This window comes from Trichechus manatus, unplaced genomic scaffold (assembly GCF_000243295.1).
Source record: "Trichechus manatus latirostris isolate Lorelei unplaced genomic scaffold, TriManLat1.0 scaffold00019, whole genome shotgun sequence".
Lineage (NCBI taxonomy): Eukaryota > Metazoa > Chordata > Mammalia > Sirenia > Trichechidae > Trichechus > Trichechus manatus.
Genome location: NW_004443955.1, coordinates 20,271,404 through 20,295,969, shown reverse-complemented (window position 1 = coordinate 20,295,969; position 24,566 = coordinate 20,271,404). Strand labels below are relative to the sequence as shown.

Sequence of the window (24,566 nt, the reverse complement as noted above, 5' to 3'; positions counted from 1 at the left end):
CTTTCAGCAAGCCAGGTTGTGTCATCTGCATATCGCAGGTTGTTAATGAGTCTTCCTCTGATCTTGATGCTACATTCTTCTTCATATAGTCAAGCTTCTCAGATTATTTGCTCAGCATACAGATTGAATAGGTATGGTGAAAGGATACAACCCTGACACACACCTTTCTTGACTTTAAACCATGCAGTATCCTCTTGTTCTGTTTGAACAGGTCTAAATACAGCCTCTTGGTCTAAATGCAGGTTCCTCATGAGTACAGTTAAGTGTTCTGGAATTCCCATTCTTGGGAATGTTATCCATAATTTGTTATGATCCACACAGTCAAATGCCTTTGCATAGTCAGTAAAACACAGGTAAACATCTTTCCGGTGTCTCTGCTTTCATCCATGATCCATCTGACATCAGCAATGATATCCCTTGTTCCACGTCTTCTTTTGAATCTGGCTTGAATTTCTGGCAGTTCCCTGTTGATGTATTGCTGCAACCACTTTTTAATGATCTTCAGCAAAATTTTACTTGTATGTGATAGTAATGATATTGTTCTGTAATTTCTGTATTCTGTTGGATCACCTTTCTTTGTAATGGGTGCAAATATGGATCTCTTTCAGTCGGTTGGCCAAGTAGCTGTCTTCCAAGTTTTGTGGCACAGACCAGTGAGGGCTTCCAGCGCTGCATTTGTTTGTTGAAACATCTCAGTTGGTGTTCTCTCGCTTCCTGGAGGCTTGTTTTTCATCAATGCCTTCAGTGCAGCTTGGACCTCTTCCTTCAGTACCATCAGTTCTCACTCATGTACTACCTCCTGAAATGGTTGACCGTTGACCAGTTCTCTTTGGTACAGTGACTCTGTGTATTCCTTCCATCTTCTTTTGATACTTCCTGTGTCATTTAATATTTTCCCCGTAGAATCTTCAATATTGCAACTCGAAGCTTGAATTTTTTCTTTAGTTCTTTCAGCTTGAGAGATGCGAAGCATGTTCTTCTCTTTTGATCTTTTATCTCCAGGTCTTTCACATTTCATTATAATACTTTACTTTGTTTTCTCAAGCTGCCCTTTGAAATCTTCTGCTCAGCTCTTTTACTTTTACCTGATTGCAACTGGTTTTTGTTATATGTTTAAAAATTAACAATTAAACATTAAACCTTTTTTGTCAGATCTAGCCAATGCAAAATATAAGAAAAGGGAAATCATGAATATTTTAAAGAAGGAAACACATTATTTGTAGATATTATGATTATCTATAAAGGTAAAGAAAATACAAAACATACTGAAATAAAAGTCAATAAGGTGTAGACAAGATCCACATTTGAAAAAGAAAAAAATCAGTGGCTGTACCCAATAAGAAAACATTTTTAAAAAGTAAAAAAGTATCAAAGACCATTCAAGATAAAACAAAAATTTACAAAGCCTAAGATCCATGTGAGGGAATTCTAAAACTGTACTGAAGGACATGAAAGGAGCTAAATAAATAGAGATCGTTTAATATGTGATAAATATGAAACAGCAAGCCATTGAGGGAAGGGTAAACTATTCAATAAGTGATTCTCGGATAATTGGTTGCTTACTCATTGGAAGGAAAATGCATCAATGTGTTACATCAAACTCAAAAATAGTTTCTAGTTAAATTAAAGGTCAAAATTTAAAACAAATTCTATAAGCAAAACTGTTAAAATAGTGGGGAAGCCCTGTATCAGCCAACTGAGAAACAGGAGCCATAGGGAGAGAACTCTTGAGATGTCAGTATGGCCAAAATAAACAAATTGATGTATACAAATGGCCAGCATAAATTAAAAGCCTAAGGGTAGACTGGTTATTGTTTTTCTTGTTAGTTGCTGTTGAATTGATTCTGACTCATGGCGATCCCATCTGTGCAGAGTAGAACTGCTCCATTGGGTTCACAAGGTTGTGACCTTTCAGAAGCAGATCACCAGGCCTGTCTTCTGTGGCATCTCTGGGTGGATTTAAACCACCAGCCTTACACCTGATAGTCAAGCACTTAACAGTTTGCGCCACCCAGGACCTGGTAGGGGGAGAAAAAAACAACTTGCAACACAGAAGTCAAAGACGTGGCCTGCGTACCCAGTGATCCTTATTTTTGACTGAAATAAAGTTGTCCCAGATGGCAGCACAGAAAGACTCTCCACATGAACTGGTAGACCTCCTTGTAAATTGGAAACCACATGTTCCCTTTTTGCCTTGGCTGACAGGGATCTCAAAATTAAACTTAGGTTTTAATTCAAGGGGCTGTCTCATACCTAGGGACCAAAGTATTTATAGATTCTCGCCTCTAGTTTTTTTTTTATTGTGCTTTATTTATCCCATTGAATAGATGTCTAAAAATTGTAAACTACTAGAAATAATTTTCAGACTTCTAAGTATAAATAATAAGCATAGTTTTAGATGTGAAAAATTTATGTTCAGCTTTCATTTCTTATTCTATAAATCCTGACATACAGGAGTTATGCAAGTTGGGATGTTACAGAACAACTTTTTATCTTATATTTTTGTGTTGGAAGTTTTATTATATAAAGACGGTGGAAAATGAGAATATTCTTAAAATACTCTCATAGATTACAACTGCAGTTTTAATTACAGTACTAAATATTCAAATATGTTGACTTGCTCATAATCCAAGCATATTATACTAAATATAAGCTAGTAAATATTTTCCCTTTTCTTTGCCTTTTACCCTTTTTCAAAAGATATTCCTTACAGCAGAGTCAGTGAAAAATTTGATCAACCAAATGTTCATCATAGGATAATTAATAAATTGCAGTTTATTCATAGTTTGAATATTATATAGCAGTTTAAAGAAATGAGGCAGATCTATATGTTAATATAGCTATATGACCAAATCATATTGATGATAAAAAACCAAATTACAAAATACATACCCTTTGACACTTAAGCAAAAAATTTTAAATACTTTTTTCTCAGGGAAATACTTATGAATATAAATTCTCAATAAAAATTTAGGAAGGTCCACACCAAATTCCTGTCTAATTTCTGGGAGGGGAAAGGGATTATGATGTTTTGTGGGAAGTAAATTTCCACAGTTTAATTTTTTCTTCTGTAATTTTGAAACTTTTTATAAATTGTAAAGTTTTTCATTTATATCTTTTAAGCTAATTTTATGTTACAGTGCTAAACGCGATCCCTTTAATTGTGTCTCTAGCGTTAATGACTGCTGTAACGTCCCTACGTGAATTCTGCGTTTTGCTGACACAAGTGGGGGCACTGAGACAGAGGAAATGGTCATTTAAAACTCAAAAAAATAAGTAAATAAGTAAAAATAACAACAAAAACACCTTCTCCTTTCACTATAAAATATTTCATTTTGTACTGATATCTCTTGTTCTTATGTTGACCTTCCCTAACCCTTAAGAAATCATGGAAATTTTAAGATAACTGTGCGGTGACTGTGGGTTGAAGCAAAGCTAAGTTGGATCAAAGTCAACTTGGCAAATTGTCATGCTGTTTTTGTATTTATTTCTTTCAACTTTAACACCCACAATTTATTAAGTGAGACTGTGGATAAAAGCGGAAGCTCAGAATCCTGTTTGGACACCGTTTAGGAAGGAAACCAGGTCTTTATGGGGCACCCCCTTCCTCTCAGCCACTGGCCAGGAAAACCATCTTTCTGTTTAAAGCCTATTCAATCTGAGAGAGGTGGGGTGACTTTGGGAAGGAAAGTGACCTCTCCCTTGTAATGTGGAATGACTCTGTTTCCCCCGTGACTTATTCAACTCATTTCCACCACTGTTTATAAGAACACTTGTACTAAATGCTTGTAGTGACAGCAATAGTCATTTAAAATATGGCTCAAATTCCAGGCCCTCAAATTTCCCATGTTATTTTCAATCTTTGATCATTACAATCCCAAATGGAGCTTTCAGTAAACTCAAGTTTTGCTGATACCATTTTAGAGTTAACTGGTAGACTTCCTTAAAAGCCAAATGTTTAATCAATATGTACACTACTGTGTACAATAAAGCATTACTGCTATCAGGTCTGAAAAGAGAATGATGTTAATGGGAGCCAAATAGTTTCCAAAATGGTATGAGATGTTTTTCTCAGATGCCTTACACAGTGGGGCCAACGGGCAGGTTATTGCATGGAACTGATGGGACATGCTGGCAGAGTGGATATCAGAGAGAATTGTTTATTTTGAAGGTTTGCTGGCACTTTGTGCCTGTTGAATGGTTTTGGATTTTGTCTGCAAATTTAGCTACATTCATCTATTTTGCATTATTCCCTGGCTAGTGAAAAACTGGCTGTTTTTATTAAAAATTGGTTCCTTTGTTTCTTAAAATATTTTAATAAACTTTTTGTTTTAGAATCATTTTAGATTTACAGAGGAGTTGCAAAAATAATTCAGAGAATTCTCATCTGTCCCTCACCCAGTTTCCTCTGATGTTGACATTTTACATTGCCATGATACACTTGTCAAAACTAAGAAACTGTCCTTGGTACATTACTGATAACTAAACTCTTGGATTTCACCAGTTCTTCCACCAAGGTCCTTTTTATATTCCAGGATCGAACCCAGGTACCACATGGAATTGAGTCATTATGTCTCCTTAGTCTCTTCTGATCTGTGACAGTTTCTTGGTCTTTACATATCCCCCACGACCTTGACAGTCTTGAGGAGCACAAAACACGGATTTTGTAGACTATCCATCATTGCTTTAACCCATAAAAATGTGTAACCTCTGGGATTTTTGAAGGAAGAGTCCCATGTAGTCTTAGTAATAATTTGCACAGATAATTTCCCATCAATGCCCCAGTTTCAGCCTTACTTTATCTTCCTTATTAGTTCTAAAAGCACCCTATAATTAAAAGTTGACTTATAATGAATTTAGTATTTGCTTAATATTTACTTTGTCCATGATCATCTGCATTCTCAACTTTGCCATAATTAGTTCTGGTTGTTAAGTTTAAACCATATGGAAAATTTATACTGATATATATTTTATCTTTTTTTAAATCACAGATTAGAGATGGACAAACAAATTGTTATGTATTGAAGAATAAAGATTTAGAACAAGCTTTTAAAGGAGTTATTTACTTGGAGATGGACCTCATATATAATCCGGTAAGTCTAACTTGCCATACAGCCTAGTATCCCCCTACCTAACATAACAGGTAACCAGCTTTTAAAGACTCAAACCAATATAAAATGTTCTGGACGTGTTGCAGCTGGAGAAAGGGGAGAACAGTGCTCTGTCTAAAAATCAGCCATAACCATGTCAAACCAGTCAAATTTATGTGTTTAATTCTCCGTAAATCTTTATGTCAAAGAAGAAAAGAACAATAAAGGGGACAATTAGTTTTTTTAGGTTTATGTTCTATAATCTTTCTCCAAGGCAACAGTTGGCTGTTGGATACAGATATCTTCAAGTCTCTAAGGTGTTATTTGGAGCTTTGGTGGCACAGTGGTTAAGACCTCAGCTGCTAACCAAAAGGTCGGCAGTTAGAATCCACCAGCCTCTCCTTGGAAGCACTATGGGGCAGTTCTAATCTTTCCTATAGGGTCGCTGTGAGTTGGAATAGACTCAATGGCGATGGGGTTGTTTGTTTGTTTTTAAGGTGTTATTTAATTATTGTAGCAGGCACCCTGGTATAGAACACATTCAAGACAAGTCCACTGAAAATGTCAGTTGAAGTAAAAAATGATTTATTTTAAATATACTGTAAACATTTTACTTTAATATAAAATATGTAAATGCACATTCATTTGCCAGTCTTTAGATACAGTCCCAGACCCCTCCTTTTTTTTTTTTTTTTGTTTTGAGAATGGATCTGTTATTTTGTTTTACACCATATTGCTTGCATAAATCATACCCATAACATATAATTTCTAGCTTCGGTTTCTTTAAAGTGAGGGGTACTTTAAAGACACTTGCTAAACAAACTGAGTACATGATTCTACCAGATTTTTTTCCCATAAAAACTTTGGCTTAGAAACAGTATCTTTTTAGTGGTTTAACCTTATCAAGCCTTTTTAGAGCAACATAGATTTCAACTCTCTTTTGATTCTTGCTCATATGTCAACATTTGTACAATAGTTAATTATGGAGTTGCAATAACAGGTAAAGCTGGATAAACAGGTTTGGGAACACGTACAACTGACTCATGGTGGGCATAAATGAAGTGTGCAGAGGTTTCTGGGCCTGCTGGGGAGTGGCCTGCCAGCTGGGAGCATGAAGTATGTATGGATGTCCATAGAAGGTTCTACAGAGGGAAAGCGGAGCATAGGTTAATCCAGTTGGTGAAATGAGTGAGTGTAGGGTAGAGCTTTACTATAATTTATTGAGCACCCACTCTGTTTTAGGCTCTGACAGTCTCATTCAATCCTTACCACAAACCTGGTAAATAAGTATCATCGTTTGCATTTTATGATAAACAAATGTATTGATTTCCACATTTCTTCCCAGTCACTAAGAAGAAAAAAAAAAGAAGAAGAAGAAAAATGAAATTCATACAAGTGCCAAGTGCTGCCATTTTTAACAATAATGTCTTTGTAGGTCAAAGCAAGTATTAGGACTTTTACTCCCAGAGAAAAGCGCTTTGTTGAAGACAACCGCAAGCTGTCCAAAAAGGTAAGTTGATACAGTAAGCCAACTTGTTAGGACACCCAGTGCTCAAAGCACCCATGTGTTGTTACTTGCTTGTGCCTCCCTCTCTCTTTCTTCCTCTCCTTTCCCCAAAGCAGGGTCTTCAGATCAGTAAGAAGGGTGTTAAAAAATAATCAAAACTCAAAGAAATTGAAACATAAGATTTACTCTGAGCAGTCATTCTGTATGCACAGAGAAAGACCATTCTGATTCCCAAAAAAAAAGCAAATGGCTGAAAGTAGGCTAGTTACAATGAAGCTTATAAAAAGAAGAGAAGGGAGACGAATAGAAGATCAACCACTGGCTAATCTTAACATGGTTGATTGAACCCTGCCTCCCCCGTTACTGAGATCAGTGGATACCCAGTCACAAGGTAGTCTCTGGCCCTCCACCCACTGGCAGCCATGATATCTTTTGAAATTTAAATTAAGTAAGCCTAGCTTAGAACAAGAAATAAAAGATTAGCAATTTTGGGTGAAAAAAACAAAGCCTCTGGCAGGATTTGATCAGGAATTTTTATGGTTAATATTTGGTTTGGTACATAAGAAAAACCCTAAAATCAAAGCAAGATGTCTATTATTTAATCTTTATCTTTGAGAAGGAGGACGCTTAAAAATATGTATTGACTGAAACAGAAGGTGTCAGCCTTTGATTATTTTCCTGGATTATTCTGTGAACAGAAGTTCTTAATATTAAACCAGTTGCTGTGGAGTCGATTCCAACTCATAGCGACCCTAGACTCCATAAAGGCCTTCCTGAATTTACTTTCCCCGCCTACCCGTCCCGGCTGCCACTGAGTTGATTCTGACTCATGACGACCTCTTGTGTGTCAGCGTAGAACTGTGCTCCACAGGGTTTTTACTGATTTTTCAGATGTAGATCACCAGACCTTTCTTCCGAGGCTCCCTGGGTGTCCTCTAACCTCCACTCTTTAGGTTAGCAGTCGAGCAGCTTTGCACTACCCAGGGACTCCTTGCCTACCCTCCTGTATGACAGCCATTTTAGTCTCAGTCCTGTGACGTTTCAGCAAGATAGTCTGCCCGATGAGCCAATAACGGAATTAACCCAGCAGGTTTGTAGAGACTTCTAGCTGCAGATTCAGCCACCCTATTCCTACCACTTCTGTATGGTCTAAATTTGGGATGTGTTGGCATTTTACCCGATGTTGAATTAACTATCTCTCCTGTCTGTTGCCCCTAATTCCTCTCACATCAGTTCAACCAAAAGTGAAGATAAGGACCCAGTAAAGCAAAGTTCACATTTTTTCAGCATGACCTTTACATTTCTTTTCAGAGTCCCTCCCTGTCCTATTCAGACACAATTCTGGATGTCACTCTGTACCTATTGTCCCTCTTCAGTTGTGTAACAAAGAACAGAGTGTCCCCTTTAAAAGTGTTTATTACTTCCACCATTTCCTCTTGGTTGAGCAGCTGTGAATTGCATAAAGCAGTTAAATAGAAGGGCATCCTATCATCGTTTTGTTCCCCATGAACTTCTGGGGACACTTGGGAAAGACTTCAACTTCTGAAGAGAAGCATCCAAATGTTTTGTTTCCGTCTACCATAACATTGAGTGTAATGTTTGTTTTATGTAATTGGAGTAAATGTCTTTTTTTTTTTTTATTATAATTATTGCCTTTCAGTCTATTTACGTGAAAGTTAAAACCTGGGTTGAGGTAGACAGGGTAGCTGCTTTGCAAACAAATTGAAATGAATCTGCTTACAACTGGGAGAAAAGACATTTCCTTTGCAAAACACTACCTCCATGGCCGGTGGCTTTGGGCTAAGAGAGTACCTGGGGATTTGGGGATAAGACGCTTGTATTTGTCAGGACCCTCCCTACGTGCCTTTCACCACTTTGTGTTCCAAAGTTTCCTTAAGGTTGAATCTTTTGCTTATGATGCAAATACTTAAAATTACATATTATGTATCAGGCACTTTTTCTAAGCCCTTTAAGCCATGCAATTATGTATAATTAGTACTAATGTCAACCCAACTTACAAGAGAGTGGTTAAGAAATTGGCACATCTATAAAGGGGTAGAAATGGATTCCCTTTTGTACCTATATTTTTCTACACCCATGTTTTTTTCTGGACTAGATGAGCTGTAATACTTGCATGATTCTACTAGAAACCCTATGGGGCAGTTCTGCTCTGTCCTATATAGTGTTGCGAAGAGTCAGAATCGACTTGATGGCAACAGGTTGGGTTTGGTTTTTTATTTCCCTCCAAGCTAAACAACATGGGCCCCCTCGTCTCTTAGTTTTTTTTCTCTTTCTCTCCCTCTCCCCACCAGTCTCTGTCTCTTTCTCTCTCACACACACAAGTACATGTGTGTGCACACACACAAATTCACACACACCAAACACCTGGCTGCTGTAGTTTTGTGCTGAACGTTATTCAAACAGGCTGTTCTTCATAAAATGAGCTATAAGATTCTTTGGATTTTCTCTTCTTCTGTGAAAAGAGTTTCAGAAGAAATATCAGTACTTTACTATTCTTTTTTTTTTTTTTTAATAATTGGCAGCTAAACAAAATATAATTTAAATGACCAGGTTAACTGATCTGAAGAGACTACATAGAGTATTTAAATCTAGCTCCTTGTTTTCCATTTTGCTTTTTCAGATTTTATCAAGAGACGTAGACCGTGTGAAAAAAATCACCATGGCAATATGGAATACAACACAGCTCCTTAAAAGCTGCTTCCAGTGGGAATCCACATTGAAAAGTTCAATAGCATTCATGGTAACAGTCATTTTTATGTTCATACTTTTCCATGTTCACATTATTTGCTTCTGAGTCCCATATCCAAATGCAGACATGTTCTGTTTTACCGACATGAAGTAGAATGATACATATTCAACATAGCTGAAATTTACGCTTGTAAGGAAACTTTGAAAAAATAAGTTGAATCCATCCATCCTTCTAAAATATATCACAGTGTAGGTGATAAAGTGGGAGTTGTGTTTCCAAAACTGTACTTAAGCAAATGTACCCTTGACAATTCCTTCAATTACTCAAATCTTAACTTTATATCATCCCTTATTAAGCTTAAGAGAGGCAATGTTCTCTATGTTTTTTAATGTTTTTGTAGTTGTCAATGTAACCACATTTATAATAGTCCCTGCATGGTATATACTTCTTTTCTTCAGTAGTGACTACCAGTAATTTTTGATAAATGGCAGTTGAAATATCACATGAATAAATTCTCCTATAGACAAACACAGGATTATATAACATCTTTTCTTTGACCTTGGAAGGCTTGGTAAAAATCAGGAAAATAAGGCTGACATTATTTGCTTTAGTTTATGTTTTTAAGTAAATCATTCACAAACTCTGATATTAAAAAATTATTAATATCAACTCACTTGAGACATAACTGATCACTATACATTACAGTTTGAGTCAGCACAACCAATAGGAAGCGCTGATGTGTGTGAAATGTACTCTTACCTGTCTCTGGTAACACTGACCCACTGTTAGGAGGATAATAAAATCACAGAATTTCAGAGAAGCAAGAAATCTTTAAACCACCTAAGTCGACCACTTAGAGTCCAGGAATCTTGGAAGGACTTCAAAGTCAGTGCAACACGCTCACTTTTCTTCCCTGGGCCTTCTCCATAATCTGGAAAGGGACCTGCCCTTGATTATATTGGTACTGCTGGACATGGGAGTAGAAACCACGTCTCCTGACTTCTACTCGTGTACGTTTTGTATGATGCCATTGATTTTTGTACTGTGCAGAGGTCACTGTGGGGATTAACACGATGTACGAGTGGTCTAAGAGTGAATGTAGGTCCCTATCCTCAGTAAGTCTGATTTCTGCTCTTTATTTACATGGTTCTTCTGTCTCCTGTTTTCTGTTACCAGTTATCCCCAGTGTTCTTTCTAACCTACAGGCTTACTCTTATTTAAAAAAAAAATGAGCCCAAGATATCAGTGGGCTCAAGGTCACACCATGTTATTTATGGACCCAAGTATATCAGCTCCAGAATAGACTTTCTCCTTGCCATTGGGGAGCATTTTGTTTGGTTAAGTTTATTTTAGTTAGTCATTGCTTCAGTGGGTAGAGAGCCTATCGTGGCTGCAGACCTGACCTTTGATATGCTTTTTCTGCTGTCTGAAGATACTAAAATATTTGGCCTTAATCAATACATGACTAAGGATATTATTAATCCATATCTGTCTTTGTCTTGGTGTTTATTTATCCACTTCTTTCTCACACTCTCCTCAGCTGGTTGCTTCAAGTGTGGGTTTCCTCCTTAGCCTCTCCAGCTCCGCTTTGAATTGAATTCTCTTTAAAACTTTCCACAGAATGTTCTATGCAATTCTGAGCAAAGGAGGAAAGTGAGCACAATTGGTGGCTCCTTCCAGTCAGCACCTCAGCCAGCCGCTGCGAGCAGGAGAGGATTTCCTCTTTCTCCAGCTTAGTTTCTGGCACTGTGGTTTTAGGAAAACAGAGATCTGTTGCCCTGGATTCTGTAAGGGAATGACAGAAATGATTAATGGGCTGCCGGCCTGATCTGAGGAAAGATTAGAACAAATGAATAGAAATAGGTTGTCTAATTGAGGGGTTTCTAAAGAGGCAGGGGAACTTGGCAGTGCGTCCAAGTCTCACTGCCTGTTCCTTGAGTGGGTCCTCCCCGCTGGGCGGCTGCACAACAGACCCCTCGGCCCCCTTCACACACACTGGCTGCGATCTCACACTTTCAAATCTTCAAGGCTCGCAAACAGAAGATAAAGAGGGTGTTTTTCTTGCTGGTTTGCCAAATTGTGATTTTGCAAGGATTTGTGGGCTAATGGGACTGTGGGAGGCCCCCTGTGTGGGGGGGAGACATTTTCCGTTGGACATCACTGAAAACGTATCATGAGTCAATAAGGAATAATACGCACATAAATTCTACGTTTTGTTTGTCCTGAAGGTGGGGAGGAGCGCTCCCACAAACTCATGGAATGTTCCATTTTAATTTGAAGCTCCATGTTCTAATGTGTGTGTATACCCTATTTACTTGGACTGCCATGGTGAATCTCAGAGCTAGAGAAAATACAGAGAGGCCTCTAAGCTGATGAAGTGTGTGTTTACTACAGGATGCTTTTGTTAGTTCAGTCATGACGGTCAAGGTAAAACTATTTTTGATATTAAAAGCAAGAGAATCTAAAGAAAATTTATTTTTAGAATAAAATAACATCTATAAATAGAAAATATAATTGTCTTTACTCTTTTTCTCTCTCTCTCTCTCTCTTTAATAACGGTATAGGTAGCCAAGCTGTCATCTTTTTCATTGTTTGGAAGACATTTTGCTTTCATGGGTCTTGCCTGTAGACTCACCTACGTTAGCTGAGGAGGTTATGCGCCTGTGGGGCTGCCATTGGCTGTAGTGCTGTGTCCCGGACTCAGGGGGACTCCAGTCTATATAACTTTTCTGCAAAGTGCTGGGTCCTCAGGTGACCTAGGTCAGAGAGAGAGACAGGGAGGCTGTGAACACCAAGCCAGGCTTCTTGCCTGCTTCGCCTCACTATAGAGAGTGCCATATTTGTCCCTGCTGTACACAATGCTTGGTATTTTCCCGTTATCTACTGAGAACAGAATGTGCTCCTTGTCTTTATTCATCAATGTGACGTTTTCCTCATGCTCAAACTGCTTGCCTTGGCATGACAAGGGCAGAGCTATTTTGTGTCACTCTGAAGCAAGGTCTTGGCCAATGATTTATTAAACAATCTGACTGCACTCGAAGGCCCTTTCCTCTCTATTAGAAATTAGGATAATATGATATTCGAGGGTTCACTGTACAGGAGTGGAAAGAATCATTGTAGGTGAATCTGGTGGGGCTCTTCCTTCCCCTTCCGGCTACAGGAACAGGAAGTGACACTGAACTCCACAAGCCAAGGGCAGAACTGAAGGGTTTTCTCTTTTTTCTTTTCCCTCTTCTGTTTTCTCAGATAATATAAAAGAGCCTGGTAACATTATGTTCTTGTTCTCTATTTCCAGATGATACATAGCAAGAACATTATGGGATCATGTTTAGTATATTCTGGCTGTTAACTTGAAAACTTTATGAAAGCAAATCCTATATTTGCCAAGGATTCCCATGTATGTATATATGCATAGGTCATATCTTGTTGAAACACAAGTTAAAAAAAAGTAGCCTCTTGGGATCTAGATCCATGCAATGACCAGTCAGAAATGGGTGAACAAACACAAGAGAATATATCTTGTCACACTACCCAAACATCAGCAGCCCCGCCAAGAGGTTAATCCTCTCTATACACGCATGTGTGGTTATGGTTACAATACAGAGAGAAGAAACCCATTGCCATGGAGTTGACTCTGATTAGTGGTGATGCCATGTGTTACAGAGTAGAACTTCTCCATAGGATTTTCTTGACTGTAGTCTTTACAGGAGCAGATTGTCAAGCCTTTTTTCCATGGTGCCACTGGGTGGATTAAAACCACTAACCTTTAGGTGAGTAGCCGAGTGCAAACTATTTGAGCCACCCAGGGACTTACCACCGGTTGCCATCGAGTCAATTCTGACTCATAGTGACTCTATAGGACAGAGTAGAACTGCCCATAGGGTTTCCAAGGCTTTAATCTTTACGGAAGCAGATTGCCACATCTTTCTCCCATGGAGTGGCTGGTGGGTTTGAACTACCCACCTTTCATTTAGCAGCCAGATGCTTAGCCACTGTACCACCAGGGCTTCTTGCCAGGGACCTAAGTGATCCTCAGTTCCCTGACACTGACATCTGGTATGTTAATGTTGCTGTATGCTGCTGAATTTATTGTTATTGTAAGAAATTCAATTTGACCCCTAAATCTGAGCTTATTTTAGAGTAGTCAGACCATTCCAAATTGCATTTTCCAAGAGGCTCAGTTTTTTTTTGTTAGGTTGATTATGGAAACTCTTTCTCTTGTGTCTTTTAAGCTTTTATCTTTCCCATGCATTTTCTAGGTTGGTTACCTTTTCTAAAGTTTCCTTAAGCATTTATTATAAGTTAATATGAGATGTCAAATTATTAATGGAGGCTAAATGGAGCTAACTGGTCACGGCTTAAGGTAAATTCATCTATAGACTTCTTTATGAGTGGACTTGTAAATATACATGATATTTTATGGACAGACACATGTTCATTGACACGCAAACTTTGAACTCTAGGAATCATTAAAAAAAATTGTTAGCGAGTTGATTCCAACTCATGGTGAGTCCATGTGTTACAGAGTAAAGAACTGGGCTCCACAGAGTTTTTTTGACTGCAATCTTTACGGAATCTCAGATCGCCAGGTCTGTCTTCCATTGCACTGCTAGATGGGTTTGAATCGTGAACCTTTTGGTTAGAACTTGAGCATAAACTGTTTGTGCTACCCAGAGACCAAGGAGATTATAATAGCTCATGTTTATTGAGGGCTGTCTTGGTGTCCGGCACTGTTCTAAGCATTTTAGAAATAGTAATTCATTTAGCTCTCACAACTGCACTCTGAAACAGGTGCAGATCATTGTCTTCTTTTTACAGATGAGAAAAAGAAGACCTGTAGAGGTTAAGATCAGAGCCCGTATGTTCTTTTGTTAATTTTATTTTGATAACATATATATGACAAAAAAAATTGCCATTTTAAATATAAAATTCAGTGACATTAATTACATTCACCATGTTGTGACACCATCACCACTGTCTATTTTAAAAAAAATTTTGTCATCTCAGATAGAAACCCAGCCCCCCCGTTAAGCAATAACTCCCATTTCCCCATCTCACCAGCCCCTGATAGCCCTTAATAAACTTTTGTCTCTATGCATTTTTCTATTCTCGATATTTCATATAAGCGGATCATACAGTATTTGTTGTTTTGTGTCTGACTTATTTTGCTCAGCATAATGTTTTCAGGGTTCATCCATGTTGTTGCATGTATCTGGGCTTCATTCTGTTTATGGCTGAACAGCATTCCATTGTATGGATAGATCCCATTTTGTTTACCCATCCATCTGTTGATGCACACTTGGGTGGTGCCATCTTTTGGCTATCGTGAAGAATGCCGCTGTGAATATTGGTGTACAAGTGTGAGCTCGGAAGCTTTTAAGAAGCAGACCCAGGATTCAAACCCAGGCCATCTGGCTTTAGGATCCACTTGCTTAACCACTTGACTACACTGCTCTTCAGTGAGGCCTGAGATTCCGAGCTTGTAGTTCTTTTATTTAGAAGATAGTAATGACCCTAAGGACAACCATATCTGTCATTTTGGAGAAATATTTAGACATTATGTATGGGAGTTAAGCCTGTTCCAAGAAGCTTTGGAGGGGAAGAGACCCTCATTATGTGGGTGCAAAAAACTCTCAAGCATAGCCACCTTATTCAAAAGTAATAGGGTCAGAAATGAGGAAGAAAGTGAAGGTGGGAATATCTGTAACGTGGTTGCGGATCTGCCAGACTCTGTGTGTCACGTACATATTCTGTCCTTGGAATCCAGCTTGATGGTTTGGAAAACTCCAGTGCCTGGTTCTAGGCTGAACCCCAAATTGGAGTTTGAGTTATTCTTCCCCACTTTTGGGGAAAGCTCTTAAAAGGTGTAGAAGGTTTTCAATGAGAGAAGAAAATGAAGACTGAAAATAACTAAATGAAGGGGCCATGGAAATTATATCTTCTTTTCACATTTTAAGATCTCCAAGTTGTTCAAAATAAGGGACGGGGAAGAGGAGAGTAACTATCTACATTAATATAGTCCTTCAAAAGGTATTAAACAATATCTATCAGAGAAGTAGCCTGTATTTCCAGTGGGGGACTCTATCCCATATACCCAGAGTCTATCTCAGTGCAACTACAGTATTTGATGATAATGAAGATGAATTTGTTCTCAAAAGATAATAATTTTGCATTGTGACATTTATATTATAGAACTAAACATGTGTTTCTTTTTTTTTTTTGTACCGAGTACATATTTTTGTTATTGTTAGCTGCTATCAACTCGGCCTCTGACTCAGGGTGACCCCATGCACAAAGATGGAATCAGACTGTAGTGATCCATAGGGTTTTCATGGGCTGATTTTCAGAAGTCGATCACCAGGCCTTTCTTCCTAGTCTATCTTAGTCTGGAATCTCTGCTGAAGCCTGTTCAGCATCAACAACATGCAAGCCTCCACTCACAGGCTGGTGGCTGCACTTGAGGTGTGTTGACTGAGAATTGAACGTGGATCTCCTGCATGGAAGGCGAGCATTTTACCACTGAACCATCACTGCCCCCAACTTATGTTTTACCAAACCCTAATGTTGTCTGTAAAAAGACTTAAAGCTATATGATAGCATAAATGCATTAATTTTTAAAGACAGAATAGTATGTATTTGACAAATGATATCAGCAGAAGGTTATTTGAAACATCAATGCTCCCCTCACATTTTTAAAATAGGACTGCATTTGTATAGTTTTTGCTTTCCACCAGTCTTTCAGGCACACACCTACCACAGCAAGGAAAGCAAGCCTGTGGAGCATTGATGGATTCCTGCTTTTATTAAATTTTTACTTGGATGTTTCATGTTAAAAAGTAATCTAAATCTACCATATATCAATGGGTGTCTTCATAAAGCTAGGATTTTTACATCTGTGACTTTTTCTGAATTTTTTGAGTGTAAGAAAATGAAGAATTTGTTCCTCAGATTTGCAGGGCCTGCAATATGATCCATAATTTAAGACATCAGTCAACCCCACCCCATCCCTCCATAAGGTTAAAAAATATCACTCTCCATATATAGGATTCTTAGATTTTAGGGACCCTAGAATATTGAGAAATGTGAAACTATTTCACATTATACTTAACAGCAACGTTAGTAGTACCAGAACCAGCCCTTCCAATACACATACATATGCACACACACTTACTCACTCACACACACACACACACAAGCAGAGGGCTTTTGGGAACTGAAAAGATGCCCAGTTGAACATTTTGTGAGAGTAGTTAGTAAAAACTCAATGCAAATACTGGAGGATGACGTCTGTCTCTCTCTTCTGCGGCCCAAAGAACATTCAGATTTCCTTTGCTCAGTTGGTACCAATGACAGACGCAATGGAAATTTTGTTTTGCAAGAGGATTCTTAAAATAGTACTGGTCAAATATTCTTTTGATACTTTAGATATTTATGGGGTAACTGTTTCTAAAACATTTGCTTTTTCTTAAGCTCTGTCACCAATTTACTCACAAGATGTACTTGCATTCGATCAGACTCTTTTGGTGGCTGTCTCCACATCCACCAAAAGTCACAATTGAATGTGTAAGGCAGGAAGCCCTGCCCATTCGGTGGGTGTTTGTGGTATTAGAGTGCAAAGTTTAACAGTATTTCTGTAAAACTAAAAACAAATACCAGTTGCCATAACCATTACATATGGAGAAGAGGATTTTTTTAGACACCTAAAACATATGTATGTGTGCGCAGACACACCATGCACACATGCACACAAAATGCGTAAGTATATAACATAAAATCCTTAAAATGTTGGTCAGTTATCATTTGTTTTATTTACCATTTAGAAGATGATTTCCCACGTCTTCCTTTTTGATGGAGAACTGCACGATATACTTCCAAAAATATTTTAACCTATTTTTCCAGTGTTTTTTCATAAGAACAATTCATCGTTGCACATTATGATTATAATTTTTGCAACATAATTGCACCTTCTGTTGACAACTTCTCAGGCATTAACTAATTATGCCATTTAATAAAATTATAGTAATTGCATTAAAAAGATTATCCATTGAAAATTTAAAAGGGCACTGTTAACTATTGTAGCATATTTTTGTGTTTATATTTTTAACTTTCTAATTGAGTTGCATTTGCAAACAGAATCCCAGCTACAGGGAAATCACTTGGTATTTTGGAGCATCTCAATTTTGATTAGTAAGCGTTTGATCTTTATTTTTTTAATCCTAGAACAGCATATGTTGTCAGCCTTTACCTGACCCTGTTACATAATAAGTGAATGGTTGCTCATTTTTATTACAGATCCAGCCCCGTATCTGAACACTGCATCACTACTCACTGCTTCCCTGAGCTTGCTGAGCTTGCTTGCTGCACTCACTGGCCAGCCTGTATTTTCTGCCTTCTGTGGGTTCTCTAGTTAAGAACAATTGTCTTTTGCAGATTCCAGTGAGCTCAGTCTAGTTCACTCTACTACCCACAGATATCTCACTGTTAATTTGAACTTGGTCCTGCTTTTAGGATTTTAAATCTTAGAGAAAGAAAACACTTTAGAGGTCATCTGGTTCCATGACCCAGCCAAGGCTTGGCAGCTTTCTCCAACCTTGATCCCTCCCTCTCTGCAACTGTTGATTTTCCATTGAGTGTCTAATACTCTGCTAGATATTTAGATACAAAGATGAAATTTTCCTACTAAGTAGCCATTCATCTGTCTTCCTCTCCTCTTTCCCTCCCTCTCTGCATTCCTCCCTCCCTCCCTCTTCTTCCTTCTCAACTTCTACTCCCTTCCTCCTAGCTTCTCCTCAGCCTGCTTCTCTACGTCCCTTACCTGCTGACCCTGCCCCTCCGACTCCTACCCATTTTACCCCCCTTACATGTTTGAAAACAAACAAGTAACCTTTTGATTATGATACCATAAGGGGATTAAGTTAGGTAATTAGTATGGAAATATCTAAAAAATAAGAAATGAGCTACAAAGATGGGTGGGAATTATTATTGTTATCCGATGTCACTGTCCTAACTCAGAGGAAGTTCTCATTAAAACAGACTCACAAATGCATACTCACACAGGCCGATGTTCATGTGCACACACACACACAAATACAAATGCTGTTTCATTGCAAATGGTGTGTTGTATGAGAGCTTGTTGAGTACCTGCTCAAGGACAGATGAAAATTCAAATCTTTGTGTTACATGCTGTGGTTACTGTTCAAGAGTCCATTGCCAAGGCTGATTAATGTGCATGGAACCGCCAAATGCCAAAGCATGTGGTTCTACCTTCAATGCTATGATAGTACTCTTCATGCTTGACCTAGTAAATTAAGTTCTTCACAGCTCCAAAGGAGTATTTTTACTCTGATGACCTGATACTTCAGGTTAAGGTCATATATAAAAGCATCATTCAGTGTAGGACAGCTATTATGATGGAAGGATTGTTTTAGTAAATTTTGAGTTGTAGAATGGCAAAGGCTCTGTCTTTTATATTTGTGTGTATTCTACTAAGGAGCCCTGGTGGCTCAGTGGTTAAGCACTTGGCTGCTAACCGAAAGGTTGGTGGTTCAAGCCCACCAGCTGCTCCATGGGAGAAAGGTATGGCATTCGGCTTCTGTAAAGATTACAGCCTTGGAAACCCCATGGGCAGTTCTGTCCTGTCCTCGAGGGTCGCTATGAGTCCGAATCGACTGGACATCAACAGAGTTTTTTTGTTTTTGTTTTGGCGTATGCATACTGCTGAGAGGAGCTCTGGTAACATAATGTTTAAGTAGTCAGCTGCTAACCGAAAGGTCAGTGGTTCGAACGCAACATCACCTCCTCTGGAGAAAAGACCTGGTGATCTGCTCCCATAAGATTACAACCTAGGAAACCCTATGGGTCAGTTCTACCCTGTCCTATATGGTCGCTATGAATCAAAATTGACTTGTGGGCACACAACAACAATACTTCTTAGGATAGTGGTAGGTACACAGCAGGTATCTAATCAATGCTTCTTGGGAGAGTGCTGGAACTAGTGCAAACCATCTGTTACCTGATGTTGTTTTCCTGGTATTCTAGCTCCTCCTCTGATCCTAACAGCCTGCAGCTTAAAATCCACAGATAACCTAACAACTTCATCATAATCTTTTCTGATATGCATTTTCCTCTCCTTTTTCTGACCCTAGTCATCCAGGGGTGGTGCTAATTAGCAGCAAAGTGGCCAAAAGGCAGCTAGCAGTGGGAGGCCTGGGGGAAGGAGGAAGGGAGCTAGCCAATCTCTAACCCGGATCTACAGCCCTAGAATCTGGGGGCGTTTTATTTTCAATTCGTCCAGAGCTAAGTGCTTGTCTCCCCCACCATCTGTGTCTGTATGTGAAACCTGGATGTGCGAACATTTTGTGTGATGCAAAAAGAGGCAAGACTATTTAGAAATAAAAGAGAGAGAGAGAGAGCTTTGGTGTGTGTGAAAACAGAACTGACTTCCTGATTCGGTTTTGACGTGTGAAGAACCGTGCTCAGCGCTTGTACTTCTGGCTAATTCAATGTTGCCTTTTTTTGTGGTCCACGCTTTGTCATTTGTTTCTAAGCTTCATTTTTATTAGTCTGCCTGGCTGATCTTTTGTGGCTCCTCCCCATCAGGTGGTGTGTGTTCCCCATTGTCTGGCCAGACTTGGCAAGCTGCGGGCCCTTTTATTGCTGTGTGATGTGGGCGTGCTCGCTGGGGTAGCCTGTAATTAGACCCACCACAGGTGACCGTTACAAGAGAGCCTGGTAATCATTTTAGCTGCCTGATCTGATGTTTATGGAGAGACCTTCTTTGTGGTCTGGTTAGGGTTTACTACAGTGTATTGTACTTTCGCCATTTGATTTATGATTTAGGAAGGTGTTTTTTATTTATTTATTTCTTTGCTACCTCTCTCCTTATCTTGGGATTGTCTCGTTGGTTTGTAAATAACAGATCTAATTTGTTTTCTTAGTGCTTTATTCAATCTTTAAAAAAATAGTCTGTTAAAAATCAAATCTAGTAAAAATTCGACAGTTCATTATTCTGTAGAATAATGGACCAAGATTTTCATTGGTCTGATATTCCAGATCTGACTTTTATGAAAAAAAAGATACGAAGACATTTAAATCAAAATCAAGTTCAATATGTAATTATCTAAGCCAGGTACTTGTACAGTATTTACTGACTGTTTTAATCTCCTTGGGATTCTCTTGTAACCCAGATCCATATTTTTATGGCCTTTTAAAATGACTTTTTCCATTTCCTTCCAAGCTCTTTAAAGTTTTTGTTTCAACTCGTTATCAACGATTCTTCATTTTGACAAGGGGAAAACACACACACACACACACACACACACACTTCTTGGCTCAGGTGATGTTAAAACAAAGTCCCCCACAGCTCATGTTTAAACCTAGAAAAGCATGGAGCCATAGAGTGTTCAGTATGGAAGGGCTTCCACATACATCCATAGGGAGGAAATTGAGGCTGTAGCAAAGGGATTGACTCAAGGCCTCATGGCTTGTTAGAACAGAGGGCTCACAGGTCTGCACTGTTTTTATAATGTGTGATTTCGTGCTGTCAATATTGCAGTTATGCTTTTAGTTCATGAGTATAAACTGCATCTACACAGCATCTACTGATACTTTTTTTTTTTTTAGAAGGACATTTTTCCTCAAGTCTTGTATTTGGGACATATTTATAAGTCTGTGGAGTTGCTATTCAGAGGGATAATATGCCACACAAGGAAGATAAATCTGTATTGTTACTTCTTGCACATTTGGCTGACCCTTCTCTTATAGCCTATGAATTTTCCTCATCAGTCCTTTGTCGTAATAGTGATGATGATCAAAAGGATGACGACCGGGATGGTAACCTGTTTTGTTGTTTGCTTGTTTATTTTTTGCGATGTGTGTGTTGGAGGTGTTTAAGTTTTTCCTTGTTATAAAGCTTTTTGTTACTTTGTTGAACTGCAATAACACTTTTGGTGAAATGTCTTCTATTTGGGTTCTGTTTAAAGAGCAACAGAATACTAAGTGTGTATTTACTGCTAGCAACATTTCCTCTGCTCTGGTGTAAGCCAGGTACATGCAGTTATAAACTTTATGTGATGTTGTTGTCAGGTGCCATTGAGTCGGTTCCGACTCATAGCTACCCTGCGTGCAACAGAACGGAACACTGCCGGCTCCTGTGCCATCCTCACAATCGTTGTTATGTATGAGCCCATTGTTGTAGCCACTGCGTCAGTTCATCTCATTGAGGGCCTTCTTCTTTTTCCCTGATGCTGTTCTTTATAAGCATGATGTCCTTCTCCAGGGACTGGTCTCTCCTGATAACATGTCCAGAGTAACTGAAGCAAAGTTTCCTCATCCTCACTTCTAAGGAGCATTCTGGCTCTGCTTCTTCCAAGACAGATTGGTTCATTCTGCTGCCAGTCCATGGTACGTTCAATATTCTTCGCCAACACCATAATTCAAAGGCATCAATTCTTCTTCAGTCTTCTTTATTCATTGTCCAGATTTCAGATGCATATAAAGTGATTAAAAATATCATGGCTTGAGTCAGGTGCACCTTAGTCCTCAAAGTGACATCTTTGCTTTTGAACACTTTAAAGAGGTCTTTTGCAGCAGATTTGCCCAATCAATACGTCGTTTGATTTCTTGACTGCTGCTTCCATGAGCATTGATTATGGATCCAAGTAGAACGAAATCCTTGGCAACTTCAGTCTTTTCTCCTTATCCTGATATTGCTTATTGGTCCAGTTGTGAGGATTTTTGTTTTCTTTATGTTGAGGTGTAATCCATACTGAAGGCTGTAGTCTTTGACCTTCATCAGTAAGTGCTTCAAGTCCTCTTCACTTTCAGCAAGCAAGGTTGTGTCGTCTGCATATCACAGATTGTTAATGAGCCTTCCTCCAATCCTGATGCCCTGTTTTTCTTCATATAGTCTAGTTTCTGAAATTATTTGCTCAGTATACAGATTGAATAAGTACGGTGAAAGGATACAACCCTGACACACACCTTTCCTGACTTTAAACCACACAGTGTCCCCTTGTTCTGTTCGAATGACCACCTCTTGGTCTATGTACAGGTTCCACATGAGCACAGTTACCCAAAACCAAACATATTGCCATAGAGTCAATTCTGACTCATAGTGACCCTATAGGACAGAGTAGAACTGCCCTATAGAGTTTCCAAGGAGCGTCTGGTGGATTCAAACTGCCAGTCTTTTGGTTAGCAGCCATAGCTCTTAATCACTATGCCACCAGGGTTTCTGAGCACATTTAAGTGTTCTGGAATTCTCATTCTTTGCAATGTTATCCATAATTTGTTATGATCCACACAGTCGAATGCGTTTGCTTAGTCAATAAAACACAGGTAAACATCTTTCTGGTATTGTCTGCTTTCAGCCATGATCCATCTGACATCAGCAATGATATCTGTCATTCTACATCCTCTTCTGAATCTGAGTTGATTTCTGGCATGTCCCTGTCGATGTACTGCTGCAACCATTTTTTAATTATCTTCAGCAAAATTTTATTTGTGTGTGATATTAATGATATTATTCGATAATTTCTGCATTCTCTTGCATCCCTTTTATTTGGTAGAAGGCGAAAGGTTTATATGATCTGAAGAGAAACCATAGTATATGCATCACCTTTATCTGGAATGAGCACAGGTATGGATTTCTTCCAGTCAGCTGGCCAAGTAGCTGTTTTGCAGTGTCTTGGCATAGATAGCTGTTTTCCTTGGAAACCCTTGAAGACCCCACATTTTTCTTTTATATCCTTTATATGTGAATTTTCCCTGTAATCATCCTTTGCAAAATATAAAAATGCAATGTGTGTATAGCTGTTAAAAAAATTAACTGGCTGGTCTTGTCAGCTCTGCTTTATGGCAAATGTAATTTTGCATTACCCTGATGATTTTTAAATGTTTAATAACATACATGTTTTCAAAAGAAAATAATTGGTATGTTTCCAGGAAAGTAAAATAAAAGAAAGAGAGGAGAAAGAGAAGAAGGGGCGGGGGGGGGGGGGGGGGGGGCGGGGGAATAGCAAATAGCCCAACTATTGCTTAAATTTCCTTAAAGACTGTCCTGCAGGTGGCAATAGAAACTCATAAATGACAAAAATCCCAAGGTGAATTTCTGTGGGCTGCTTCTTGGGGATTTTAATTTCAGTAATTTATTTTTAATTTGATCTAATCATCTACAAGCAGAAATCATTACATTAGTAGAAAAAAAAATTCAAATTTTCATGTTGTGTAATCTCTGGCTCTGTTTTTGTAATAATTTTCTCACCTATTCTGTCGCATGTTCATCTTTACGGAGAAGGAATATGATCCAGATTTTTGCAAAATCAGTATAGATTTCTTATGGCAAATAGCCATTTTAAGCCTTTTTTAAATTATTTTTACTTTTATTAACCCACAGACGAACTACGATACATATACCAGTGGTTAGTTTTGATGTCTATGAAATCTTTTGCTATTGGATACGAGATTACTTACGCATTGTGTGTGTGTGTGTGTGTGTGTGTGTGTGTGTGTGTGTGCTTGAAATCCAGTTACTTCCAAGGGGCATGTCTCCCTTAACTAGTTGTTTAAGATTAGCTGTTATCTGAGCTATATCATAAATTCCTTGAAAGCTATTTTACCCAGAGATAAAAACACAGCATAAACAGCTTTTTGTAAAGCATTTGAAAATGCATCATATGATAATGTTTTTTCAAGTTTTTAGCTATTTAATTTTAGACATTAGGCATCCTCAAAGCAAAGTTAAAGCATCTAATAGATAGCAGTTTTCTTTCCTGCTAGTTAAGGTTCAAAAGTTCTGAAATTGCTTCTTGTGAATCTCTATTTTCATTTGCCTTTTTTTTTTTTTTAAGTTTGGGTTTGAAAATGCTAACTCTAAAGTGATTTGCTTTAGCATAAAGCTAATTTTCAGCAGTACTATATTCTTGTAGTCTCATATTAAAAAAACCTTTGCAGTGTACATTTTCAAGGGAGAACTGGGCTGATTCTAAGAACATGTAATTATTTTTGGTTTAAATGCTTCAGGCTTTAGATGCTGAGTGTCATCAACAGACAAGTGCGACAATCTGGAGCAAATTACGTGAATTTCTGTCTTTCTCTCTCTTCTGAACATTTCATTGTCTTGCGGTGAAGTTCAAAACCAATAAGGTCTTGTATACCATATCCTTGGATCCAGAATTTCTTGTAATAGAAGTGGTGGGGGAAAAAAGAAAAGAAGCCTCCTCACCTTCTTATATTCCGTTTCAATTGCTATTCCAATTAC

The 24,566-nt window shown here is 38.4% G+C and overlaps 1 protein-coding gene across 9 annotated transcripts in view; it reads left to right on the top strand.

Moving 5' to 3' along the window:
- Positions 1-24,566, top strand: part of MCTP2 (multiple C2 and transmembrane domain containing 2) — a 309,598-nt gene that overhangs the window by 192,342 nt on the left and 92,690 nt on the right. For 8 of the 9 annotated variants that reach the window (XM_023727886.1, XM_023727885.1, XM_004372665.3 and 5 more), the window contains 3 exons: positions 4,992-5,093; positions 6,526-6,600; positions 9,239-9,358. In XM_023727886.1, the coding sequence (XP_023583654.1) occupies positions 4,992-5,093; positions 6,526-6,600; positions 9,239-9,358 (297 nt within the window). Of the gene's footprint in view, positions 1-4,991; positions 5,094-6,525; positions 6,601-9,238; positions 9,359-22,875; positions 23,280-24,566 lie in introns of those variants that run through there. The other variant, XM_023727884.1, reaches the window with a different exon arrangement.